Source organism: Lissotriton vulgaris, chromosome 5 (genome assembly GCF_964263255.1).
Source record: "Lissotriton vulgaris chromosome 5, aLisVul1.2, whole genome shotgun sequence".
In the NCBI taxonomy this organism is placed as follows: Eukaryota; Metazoa; Chordata; class Amphibia; order Caudata; family Salamandridae; genus Lissotriton; species Lissotriton vulgaris.
Genome location: NC_141693.1, coordinates 739,169,719 through 739,180,800, shown reverse-complemented (window position 1 = coordinate 739,180,800; position 11,082 = coordinate 739,169,719). Strand labels below are relative to the sequence as shown.

The 11,082-nt window shown below is 45.5% G+C and overlaps 1 protein-coding gene across 1 annotated transcript; it reads left to right on the top strand.

The window, feature by feature from the left end:
- Positions 1–9,051: 9,051 nt before the first annotated feature.
- Positions 9,052–10,445, top strand: LOC147711471 (transcription factor HES-5-like). Its single transcript, XM_086920183.1, has 3 exons — positions 9,052–9,114; positions 9,574–9,754; positions 10,142–10,445. Exons 1-3 carry the CDS (start codon positions 9,052–9,054, stop codon positions 10,360–10,362), a joined length of 465 nt encoding a protein of 154 aa, XP_086776309.1. The 3' UTR covers positions 10,363–10,445.
- The last annotated feature ends 637 nt before the right edge of the window (positions 10,446–11,082 follow it).

Sequence of the window (11,082 nt, the reverse complement as noted above, 5' to 3'; positions counted from 1 at the left end):
AGAGAGACTGCAGCATGCATACCAGGAAATGCCCGCAAACTTTGTCCATAAAGATGGACCAGAACCTTTGCAATGCAGCCTGTACTTCGAGGGAACTCTGCAATGTCCACGCCGTCACTGATGCCTTCCTTGGCCATCCCTGCTTTCACCTCGTGTGCTGCTTTGTGGTTCGTTGCTGCCTCTTCATTAGGATCTCCGCGTTACTTCCGGCTGATTTCCAAGGCAACCCAAAGCTTCCCAGTTTAATTAGGTAACCTGCCTCTTCCCCGCTTCAGACATACACTGAAACTGACTTGGGCACACACACAGATTCTTATTTGTTTCCCCGATTGAGCCATGAGGGGATTTGGGCAAAGGCTCTGGTTGATCTTTATTTTCTGTGTTCTGTCCATTTTTATTCTTTCCTGCATGTGTCTATTTATGTATGCTGCCTTAACTCCGTGCTCAATTTCATTGATTGCTCCAGAGAAACACAATGGAAGATTGAATGTTTCTATTTAAACACGGCGCGTCCCATAGCTGCCAAGGTTTCAGATTACTATGTATGACATTTTCATAAATTCATTTCAATTATGAGTGACATTTTAACAACTATGAGTGACACTCTCGAGCAAAATCAAGCGATGAATATCAGTTTACCATGACTGAATAAATGCTATAAATAAGTAATGTTAACTGTATACAATCGGGTGTGGAGCCCATTTCCATACAATAATCTCTCCCTGTGCGTTAGCTTCTACTGTGCACAACATGAAAAGACCCTTTGGCTCACGCCTGCACTCAGCAAAGTATGCTGTGTAAGAGGTTGTGTGCATGTGTCTGCACTCAGCACAGGGCATGAATAGTGAAGTAAAGGTCGCAGTGTGCGCGTCTGGCTATCCTAGGTAAGTAATAAGGCACAAAGTGTAAATGTCTGGGCTTTCTTCCTCCTCCCTGGCAACCAAAAAAGTAGCATCAGTCTACTCCAGGGCTTATGTGTCCCACGTGCACCCGGGCCGAGATTCCTAAGGTGTGAGAGGCCCCATCTCGTCAGCTGCATAATAAATGAATACATTCACAAGACTCAGCTGACTCAAGTCGCCAGAGTTCCCGCAGACTGGCACTGGGCATGTCTCAAGACAGGGAGGTTGAAGCATGCTACATGTATAGTTACCTCGAAACAAAATAAATAGAAAGAGAGGTGGGACGGGTTGTCATGATTGTGCACTATTAAAATATTATTTTCTGTAATAAAAGCTGCATGTGGCTTTGCAGATTCAGTGAATACGCTAGTTTTGTTTGTTACTCACTGCTCCCTCACACCAGGGCTCCTAATGCTTAATCATCAATAATTCATGCGCCTACATAATAACACTGCTGGCAGGCAGAGGCTCAAAATTATGGCAAGCATAATATTTGGAACTGTAAATGAATTGGCTATTTCGAACGTATTGTTAAATGCGACCTAGGCTTGCTTTGCACACACTTACTTTTTACAGCGTCAGTCAGAGAGTAGCTGCATTTTTATGTCAGCCGTCCGCTGACTCCGCTTGTCTGGTGATTAGCAACAGTCAGATCGAGCTCGGGCCGGCTCAGTGTCAGCTGAGCTGCAGACAGTCAGCGGTCCGAGCTGGCTGGCTCGGGCAGCGCCCAGACCATGGTGGCACCCGTGGGGTTCTCGGGAGTTGCACTCTCGCTTGGAACCATCTGACACATTTAAGATCGCGCTCACAGTGCAAAATGCAACTGCCTCCCGCTGACCTACTATAGGCAGCAGCGACATAAGTGATGGTGCGGAATGCCGCGAGGCTGCGCAGTGATTGTTTCAACAGGCGAGCAGTGTTGTATGATTTGTACCTACTAGCAAGCTTACGGTTACCCAGGCCGGCCTCGAAATCTGCCAACTTGCGTACACCACGCATGCTCCTATCCCGCTCCATTAGTAATTATAAAGGCTAGCACTTGGTGCAGCACTTGACAGCTGAGGACCAAAGGCCCCAATATGCGTGACTTTGCATTTCAGTGCAGTGATGCGGACCACCACAGAAATGCGTTAGTCTCACACCTGATGCGTGAGCGTCAGTGTGGGTGTGGGGCTTGATGCTGCTGACAATGTACATTCACAGTGAAATGCTTGAGAAGATGTTAAGTAAGCAAAATGAAGATATACATATATTTTTACTTTTCAAACTAAGCTTTTAGAGACTAACTTGTTTGCAAGATAAGTGCAGTGAATGGACTACTGAAGATGACAAAGTTGATGTCTGAAACATCATTACTTTTACGTTTGTTTAAATATCACTGCAGAGAAAGATTCAGACAGCATGGTTAAATGAAAGTGTCAATGCTCATGTTATTTGTCTGAACGGAGAATAGATTTTTTCAAAAATTGACAAAGCCAAATATTTTTACAGCATCAAAATATTACATGGTAAGGCTTACACAATTCCAATATTATAAAACACATTTGGTTCTGCAGTCTTTTCTCAAATAAGCAGCATCACAATGGAGGGGTGAGGGTTATGATGGTACTATTATGTTGCCCACTAAATTGTCTTAATTTGGAAGAGATTAGGATAAACCACATTTACATACTGAATGTCCCTTCTGGCCTCCTCACAGCAAATTTTAACAAGCACTCACATTTATAAATGTTTTTTAATTGATTTACACAGATCAAACATCTAGGTCTCACATGTGGCCTGGAAGCTGAAATGTACTTCAGTAGAAACTCCAGGGTTGGGGCAAAGGCTTCAGTTCATTTTTATGACTTTCAAATGTTTCATTTTCAGTGTGCTTTCCGTTTTCATTCTTGTAGCAGGAGTTTAATATGATGCCTTGTGGTGAATTAATGCATGGAATTGTGAACCAGTTCATACCACCTTTACCAGACCAGGATGAGCAGTCGTGCTGGAAAGAATAAAGGGTGAAGACTGTGTACACCTTCCATTCTGTGTGGCTGTAAGATAGTTTTCAACAAGATATTGTTGACACTGCAGCAGTAAATGCTTTGTGAGTCGTCAGCTCATATAGAACACATGCTACCATTAATCAACCAGGTACCGCGGAGGGGAGAAGGGGGAGACAATGGTGTGCGGTAAACAGCTTTCTGTCTCATGTCAAGGCCAGCCTCTCACACAATCACTGTGTGTGCTGATTTGGAGGCTACCCAGCTCCTCGCCGACAGCCTGTGTGTTCTTCAATATTCGAGTCTACCTCTCTGTTAGATTACCTGTGGTTGGTAGCTGCCTCTGGGTACAATGAACGTCACCCACAAAAATCAAATGGGTGTCTATTTACTTCCATCTCTAGACAAGTGTATTTTGCTATCTTTCACAGCCTCTCTTCTGACCCTCACCCTGCAAAGGCCTTCCCAAGACGAAGGCTCAGTTTAGCCAGTCTGACCGTGCAACATATTGTCCGGCACCTGCACCAAGTGCATGGGAACACATGTTCACAATGGATGTCATTCTCCTTCCAGATACTAAGCCTCCCACTGTACTGAACGTATGGCCTGCAAAGAAAGGCACTTCTAGGGGCACTGATGTGAAAGAGGTCATAAGGACAAGAGATGCACCAGGAGCATAGGTAGTCTGCTTCAAGATGACCTTTGAGTATAGCCCAAGCACACAAATTACAAGGGCATACCCATTGGCCGTACTTGTACCACGTGAACATAATTATAGTCTAGGTGACTGGACACCCAGGCAGCCAGCCTCTTAGCATTTTCTCGTGGCCTTCAGAATTTATTGTTCACTTTGCCAAGATGGTTACCAAAAACCGAAACAAATAACAAAACTCAAAAGACCACGAACCATAGTCATCCACAAACATTTGGTTTTGCTAAACACTGTTTAATTTAATTTCCCAACTGTAAAATGATTTGCCGTGGGAATTGGGGGCGCTTTTGGTTGTCGATGATGGTGAGTACGAAGCTCTAGACATTTTGGTCAGGAGGGGGTCCTCATGCCTAAAATTTTTTGACAGGGGGGTCTCGGCATCAAAAAGTTTGAAGACCGCTGGGCTAGGGTAAAGTGAAACATCAAAAGTCAATTAAAATCATGGTAGCAAGGTCATCACATGTTTTCAAACCATAAGCGTGCCCTAGCACTACACCCAGCCATTGTGAAATCAGTCTTGACTCTATTCCAATAGGAGCATTCTATCCCAAACTGCCTGGCCAGATCCTTCCTGAACCAAAACTCAAGCTACCCATGAATGATTTTGCCCTCTTTTTGATAATAATTTTTTCTGAAGTGGCTCCTTGGGTTTAGCTCTGTGTGGTCTTCCTCTGGGAGCGGTTGTGGAAGAGTCATTGCCACAGGGAGGGAAAACGGTCCCGACAGGCACTATTAAAACTCAGAACAGAGGTTATAGGGGAGCAGACATCAAAATATAATTCAATTATCTTGGTGCGGGAGCTCGTCTTGAGGAAGAAAAAAGGCAAGGAGACAATGTGGAAGTTGATGGATGAAGCGAAAAAAGGCAGCTGAAATTAAGAAAAACAAAAGAGGAAATGTAATAGAGGTGAATACAATGAAGCTGGGAGGATGAGGGTAGCTAATAAGGCTCGATATTAAAGAGGGAAAGAATGGAGTTGTGAGACTGGGATATGAAGTAGGGAGAATAAAGGAAGAGGAGAGACAAGGTAGGAAAATGAACAAGGAAATATTAAAGACAGACTAGAAAGAACTATTGGAGAGTAGAGAAGAGGAGACAAGGTTAGAAAGGGGAATGGAAAGTAAAAAAAGGTACTAGATAGGAAAGGAAAAAAGTAGGACGGACAGGAATAATAGAGAGATGGAGAGGACAGATGATTTAGGGGTGTCAAGGAGAGGGGAGATTTGAGTGTAGAGAGAAAAGGAAACGTATGGAGAGAATAAGCTATAGAAGTGAGATAGATAGCAAGAAAGATAGAAGAAATGAAAGAAAGGGAAGCGAAACATAGAAAGGAGAGGAAAGGGGAGGTAAAGAACGAAGGAACGCATGATAAAACAACCTAAAGGGGATAGGTAGACCAAGGGGTGGCATACAAGAGGTAGGATCCAAGGAGAGGAACAAGATGAGTGAGAGAGAGGCAGAGTCAAGATATAGGTTTGGCAGAGTAATGGTAGAATGAGAGAGAACAGGTAGATTGGAGAGGCTTTGTGGGACATAGAAGAGTAGGACTTTAGAAGACTAGGACGTAGATTGAAGAGATGAGATAGAATGAGGGAAAAGTGGAGCAGGGCAGAGTAGAGAAAGTAAAGTGTAAGGAAGAGCAAGGAGAGAAAAAACAAAAAAATGGAAGAAGGTGATAAGGACAAGCTAGGAGATTGAGTGGAAGAGGACAGAGATAAGAAAAAGTGTGAGGAGGGACAGGAGTGGCATGGAGATAACAAAAAGAGAAGACTACAGTTGGTAAGATTAGGATACAAGATGCAATGGCACACATGCCAAGAGGTGCAAGGAGCCATCTGCACACCAGTAATGGGTGCCTTTTAATACCAACCCGGTGTGTGGGTTGGGTGTGTGTGTGTGTGTGTGTGTGCGTGCGTGCGTGAGTGCGTGTGTGTGTGTTCTTTTTTACTGGTGTGCATTAGAGCCCATGGCACCTTTACTATGCCACTGATTTTGGTAGGGAGCTCCCCACTCATGCTTGCATGTTAAGTTGTTACTTGTACTCAGTGCACACAGTCTTAGCTGCAGTGCACAACGCACCTTTATTGCTGCACATAGAGAAATAAAATTAAAGGAAACATTGTGTAATTATAGCAGCTCCTATGGGTTAGATCAAGTCAGAACCAGGATATAAAAACATATATATTTACACACAGGTGGAACGGTATTGTATCATGTTTTTGTTGCATGTGATGTATTCAGAAATATGCTGTTTTTTCTGAATATAATAGGAATTAAACGGTGGCCACGGTAATTACATTGTGTGGCCACAAAATAAAAAAATAATTGTTAGTGTTAAATAATCATCAGCAGTGGCATTTTTTCTTTAATGCATATTCTATAAGTGGCATTTCGTAGAGAGTTATGCCAAAACCACCTTTACCACTAGAAAGGTTTTGGCATGGCAAACACATGGATAGGAAACATCCTGAGGCTGCTCCACTGCAATCCACTATTGCAGCCCGAGCAGGGTCAATCGCTTCCCCATGTTAACCTATTAGAAGAGCAAGCCTCAGAGATAGTGAAAACACACACAGGCATTCCTCATACCTGGGCGCACCTGCGCTAGTGCGCACACTGACCCGCAATGGCAGGTTGGACGCGTAATCCCCAGCACCAGGGGTGCAAGTGCACCTGCACAAGTCTGCATCCACATTCGGTCCATCACCTGTTGTGTCTGCACAAGTCTGCAACGGCAGACTGAATACAATTTTAACTAATACAGAGTCAAACTGCACGCACAGGCCTACGGTGGCAGGCCCCATAGGTGTGGGTGCGCACACACAGCGGCCTGTAATGGCAGACTGCTCATGAGTTTAATCATCATAGATGCCAGAGCGCACACACCGATGGCAGACCTGCCCATGTTTCTAAACATCGAGTCAGTGCCACTTCCCAACACGGGTAGGAAGAGAACTGGCACTTTCGCATTGCAATGACAGTGGAAAAGTGCCCGGAGCCCGGCGGCACGTAAGAGAATCTGCAAAACCAAAGTGGATAAAGCAAAACGTTTATGGAAACGCTACCTGACGAGTATCAGGCCCAACACAGACTTTATGATAGTCGGTTTGTTTAATTTAGACTTGGACACTTTCCCCATGCCTTTCACACCAAGCAGCCTCAATGTAGGACTGCCCTATGATTTATGTTTAGACTCTTCCTTGAGCAGATTTATGCAAGATATTTGCAGAATTATATTTTGTTTCTGGCGTATTCCCTTATGTTACTACAACTCGCAATTGTCTGTAATCTTATGTATTATCGGTGCTGATTTGAATCTGATTGATAATGTTTTGCCTTCTGTCGTGATTCTTAACTGTGAATACATCTTTATGGTTTTGAACTGGAAAATTGACCTGCGAAAGCTTTATTTGCTCAAGGGCCCCTGTCCTTTGGGACTCACAGGGCCCCGGTCCTGTGCACCAGCCTTTTACGTTTAATAGTGAAAGTGCCATCAGCGTGAAACGCTCTGACATTTTACAGTCCAAAACCACAGTTAACCATATAGGTACTTGCAGGTGTAGTCGTCATGAGCTAAACCCACTCTCCCACGCCATGCTTGTGTGCCCAACTACCTTCTCACTGCAACGGTGACCTGTAGTTACAAGCAGGTGAGGGAAGGGAGGATTAACGTCTACCCCCACTCTGAACTTTCCCTTCCCTCGTGTGTGCCAGCCGCCCCTGAGACTAACAATTACAGGCAGGCGTGGACTGCAGGGGGTGATCCCCCCCCCTCCCCCCCCCCCCCCCCCCCCCCCTCCACACAACCCCTGCCGCCTGGTCTGACTCAGGGGCCGTGATTCTGACGCAGGCCTGGGGCTGCGGACTCCCAGCGGTTCCCACACGTCGGCCTATTCATCCCATTCAGAGGGCTAGAATAGAAGCGTGTCACGTCACAGCCCCCACGCCCTCCCCTTAATCACCACGGCCCTCGGACACCATCTGGGCTCCGGCCTGTGGCAGCAGTAAGGCCTCAATGGGCAGAAGCTGACAAGATAAGAGAAATGGGCCGTACTATTTTTACAGGAGTGGTTGGCACTTGTATATGAGTTATAAGTGTGTTATTAATTTGAAGAAAAAAACGGTTACGAATTGTTATAAGATAACCTCAGAATTAAAAATTGTAGAAACCTCCTGTAAACCAGAGACGGGCCTCAGTTCTCGCTCCTCAGGGAACACAGCAACCGGTTTACATTATCTAATCTCTCCGCCCAGCGGATCTCGGGTGGTTCTCCCTCTGGACTCATTTTACGACAGTGTGTAGCCAAGAAAGAAGAGCTGCGCAATGCTGCTAACAGACAAGTAGATCTTCTTTTGTTAAGAAAAAAAATAATGTTTCCATTGTTGTCATTAAGAATCCGTAGCGTCACAGGCAGGCATCCAGTATTACTAAACTGAAGCTTCCCTTCTCTGACGTCACACACTGGCTTAGAAACCTAAATGGACCACGGGAATGGTCTCTTTGGAAACAAAAGACAACTTGAGAGCCATGGCTGGCCTTGCTCTGCACATCATGTGGGAAAAGTGAACACCAGTGCAGGGAAATGCACCTTTGCGCGTTTTTCAACTAAATGCCAGAATCCATTAAGCAGACCATGCGTGACGTTCAGCACTGGACAGTTCCACACAGTACGGTTACACTGAGGGCTGCATACACGTTCTTTACTGGCTAGTTGTTTATTTTACCTTATGCTCAATAGCAGTGAACATTAACCCTCTACCATTTTTTAAAATATGTTTCCGAAAGAAATGCTATAGTGACAGAGGAACAATTCTAAACTGGCATAAAATCTGTCCACCCTGATGAGCCCAGTTGCTGGTCAAAAATATTGTGCAGAACAGAAATATACCTGTGTGTACATCACAAAAGAAATACGCCTGTGAGAGCGTGCTGTTGGGAGGGGGGGGGGTGCATTTTGCGTGAATGTAAGTGTGCTTGGCTGTATTGCACTACCACAGTAAGACGACTCCTACAGAAATATGCGTTGGAGGATGAAAACCCGCATTAACGAGATGTCAGATGCGTACCCCCAATTCTTGCCTTTCGTCACTGCTAAGAAGGTCCCACCACCTCTCCCATTTAATGCTCATGACATCTGGTTGGTACCAGGTGCCAGGGGCACTGGCGTAAGACAGATTCATATCACATTAGTGGGCAGCTCTTTCCCACACTCTTATCCTTTGTATCCGGCCCCAGATGTCCCCCGCCTCCCACCCTTTAATGCCACACTTCTATTGTCCCTGCTGCTCTATGATTGGCTGATGAGTGTGGGAACCTCTCTCCAGCCCCAGACCCACACATTGCCCTCCAGGCGGAGGGGGATAAATAGGGCAGAAGGGAGCGAGCTCTTCAGACACCGATCACTGTGGCTTCACTGCAGAGACCCCGCTCTTCTCCCCACACCGGGCAAGATGGCGCCTTTCAGCACAGAGAGGAAATATGAACAGGAGCGCGAGGAGGGAGACATAAGAAAGGTAAGAGTCTGGATATTAGTATTTAAAATGCATATGTATGTTTTTCGTATATAGAAATGCAGCGAATTGTAAATGAGCGTCCTATATTCAATCAGCATAAGCTGTTTATTCATCTATACCATTACTCTGGCTTCTAAGTTAGTGTTACATTACACTGTTAGAACTATGGACTCGGCTGCAGGCTTTTAAGGAAGTCGGAGAAATTCAAATCGACGTTTTGTCTCTGCAGCTAAGGAAGCCAGTGACTTTATCCTATATCCATCATATCGAAATAAAGCCTAATTGACTGACTGACTATTACATTATTAGATCTCAAGTAATACTATTAAACTAAACTATTAAACGTAAGTGCTATATCACACATTTACAAATGCAGGCTCTAAAATTGCATTTTAACGATGCTAGACAACTTTGTATCCTTGTTTCAATAAAATAATACATCTACATTTATTTCTGCAGCTGAGGAAGCCAGTGGTGGAGAAGCTGAGGAGAGATCGCATCAACAGCAGCATCGAGCAGCTGAGGATGTTACTGCAGAGAGACTTTGAGGAACATGAACTTCCGCCCAAAACAGAGAAAGCGGATATCCTGGAAATGGCCGTGACGTACCTGGCCCAGCGCGTGCAGACACCGGCACCAGGTGAGAGCTCGTGACATCAGTTTGGCTTTTTATGTGGTGAAGAGTGACGTTTGGGTACAGACAGCTGCATGTGGTGAAAGCGGAGCGGGGCAAGAGTGAGTGATGTATTGTCCATAAAATGAAGGGTCAAAACAGCAAGCTGCATTAATTTGTGGGTGTGTTGGGGGGGGGGGAGGGGGTGTTGAAGGGTGGTTGAGTTTCAATCATGAAGGTTCAGAGATGTAACTGGAGAGAGTCGCTCACTGCTTTGAATACAAGTGCCTCATTGAGGACACACATAGCAGCACTTCAGTCAACCGATCATGTCGCGCGCTGCTAAGATTGTTATGTGTTGTCACTTCCTGGTGTGAGACTGTACAAACATTAACCCCTCGTCTCTCCCTGCAGCCGCGGCCTCCGGTGAAGGTCACTCCCGGTGCCTCCAGGACTCTCTGCACTTCCTCTCCCTCCACGGAGCCCCCGCAGAGACCCGGATGAAGCTGCTGCGGGCCCTCCATAGACCTACGGCTGCAGCAAAGGTGGTGTGTCCTTCTCGGCCTCCGTCCTGTCCCAGCAGCACTAAAGAGCCCGCCCAGGACAGCCCCAGAGCCCCGTGGAGACCCTGGTAATGCGGGGGCCGCGGCCTGGACTTTTCTTCGGACTTCTTTAGAGGCCTCTGTCCGCTCTGAGGAGAATATTCCTTTTCGTGTCTGGAGCGCGCCCTGCTGGGCAGAGGAGTTTACTGCACTCCAAGGAGCGGAGTGAAGAGTGACTGTATATTCTCACAGGATGGACAGTGTGCATATTAAATGCTCGCAGGAGGGAGAGCATTTGTTATATCCTCATAGGATGGACAGTGAGCGAATACTACATCCATAAAGGTTGGACAATGTCGCATATTGCATCCTCGCAGACTGGGCAGTATTTGTATATCATATCCTTTTAGGGCGGACAATGTGTGAATATCCTGATAGGATGAAGTGATTGCATTTTATGTAATAAGTCATAGGATGGCCAACGAGTGAATTTTCTATCCCCAGAGGATGGGCTGTGTCTGACTATTATATAACTCGAATGGTGAGTACCATATCCACAGATGCTGGGTAATGTGTGAATATTTTATCCACGTAGGATGGACAGTGTGCATATTACATCCACATTGGGTGGACAGTGTGAATATTACATCCATTTTGGGTGGACAGTGGGAAAATTATATCCATGTTGTGTGGACAGTGTGAATATGACATCCATATTGGGTGGACTGTGTGAATATTACATCTATGTTGGGTAGACAGAGTGAATATTATATCCATGATGGGTGGACAGTGTGATTATGACATCCATATTGG

Bases quoted from the DNA above. Each gene is read 5' to 3' on its own strand.
- LOC147711471 (XM_086920183.1), top strand. From the start codon at position 9,052: ATGGCGCCTTTCAGCACAGAGAGGAAATATGAACAGGAGCGCGAGGAG. The intron at 9,115-9,573 runs GTAAGAGTCTGG...TTATTTCTGCAG, and splicing joins AGGAGGGAGACATAAGAAAG to CTGAGGAAGCCAGTGGTGGA. The intron at 9,755-10,141 runs GTGAGAGCTCGT...CTCTCCCTGCAG, and splicing joins CGTGCAGACACCGGCACCAG to CCGCGGCCTCCGGTGAAGGT.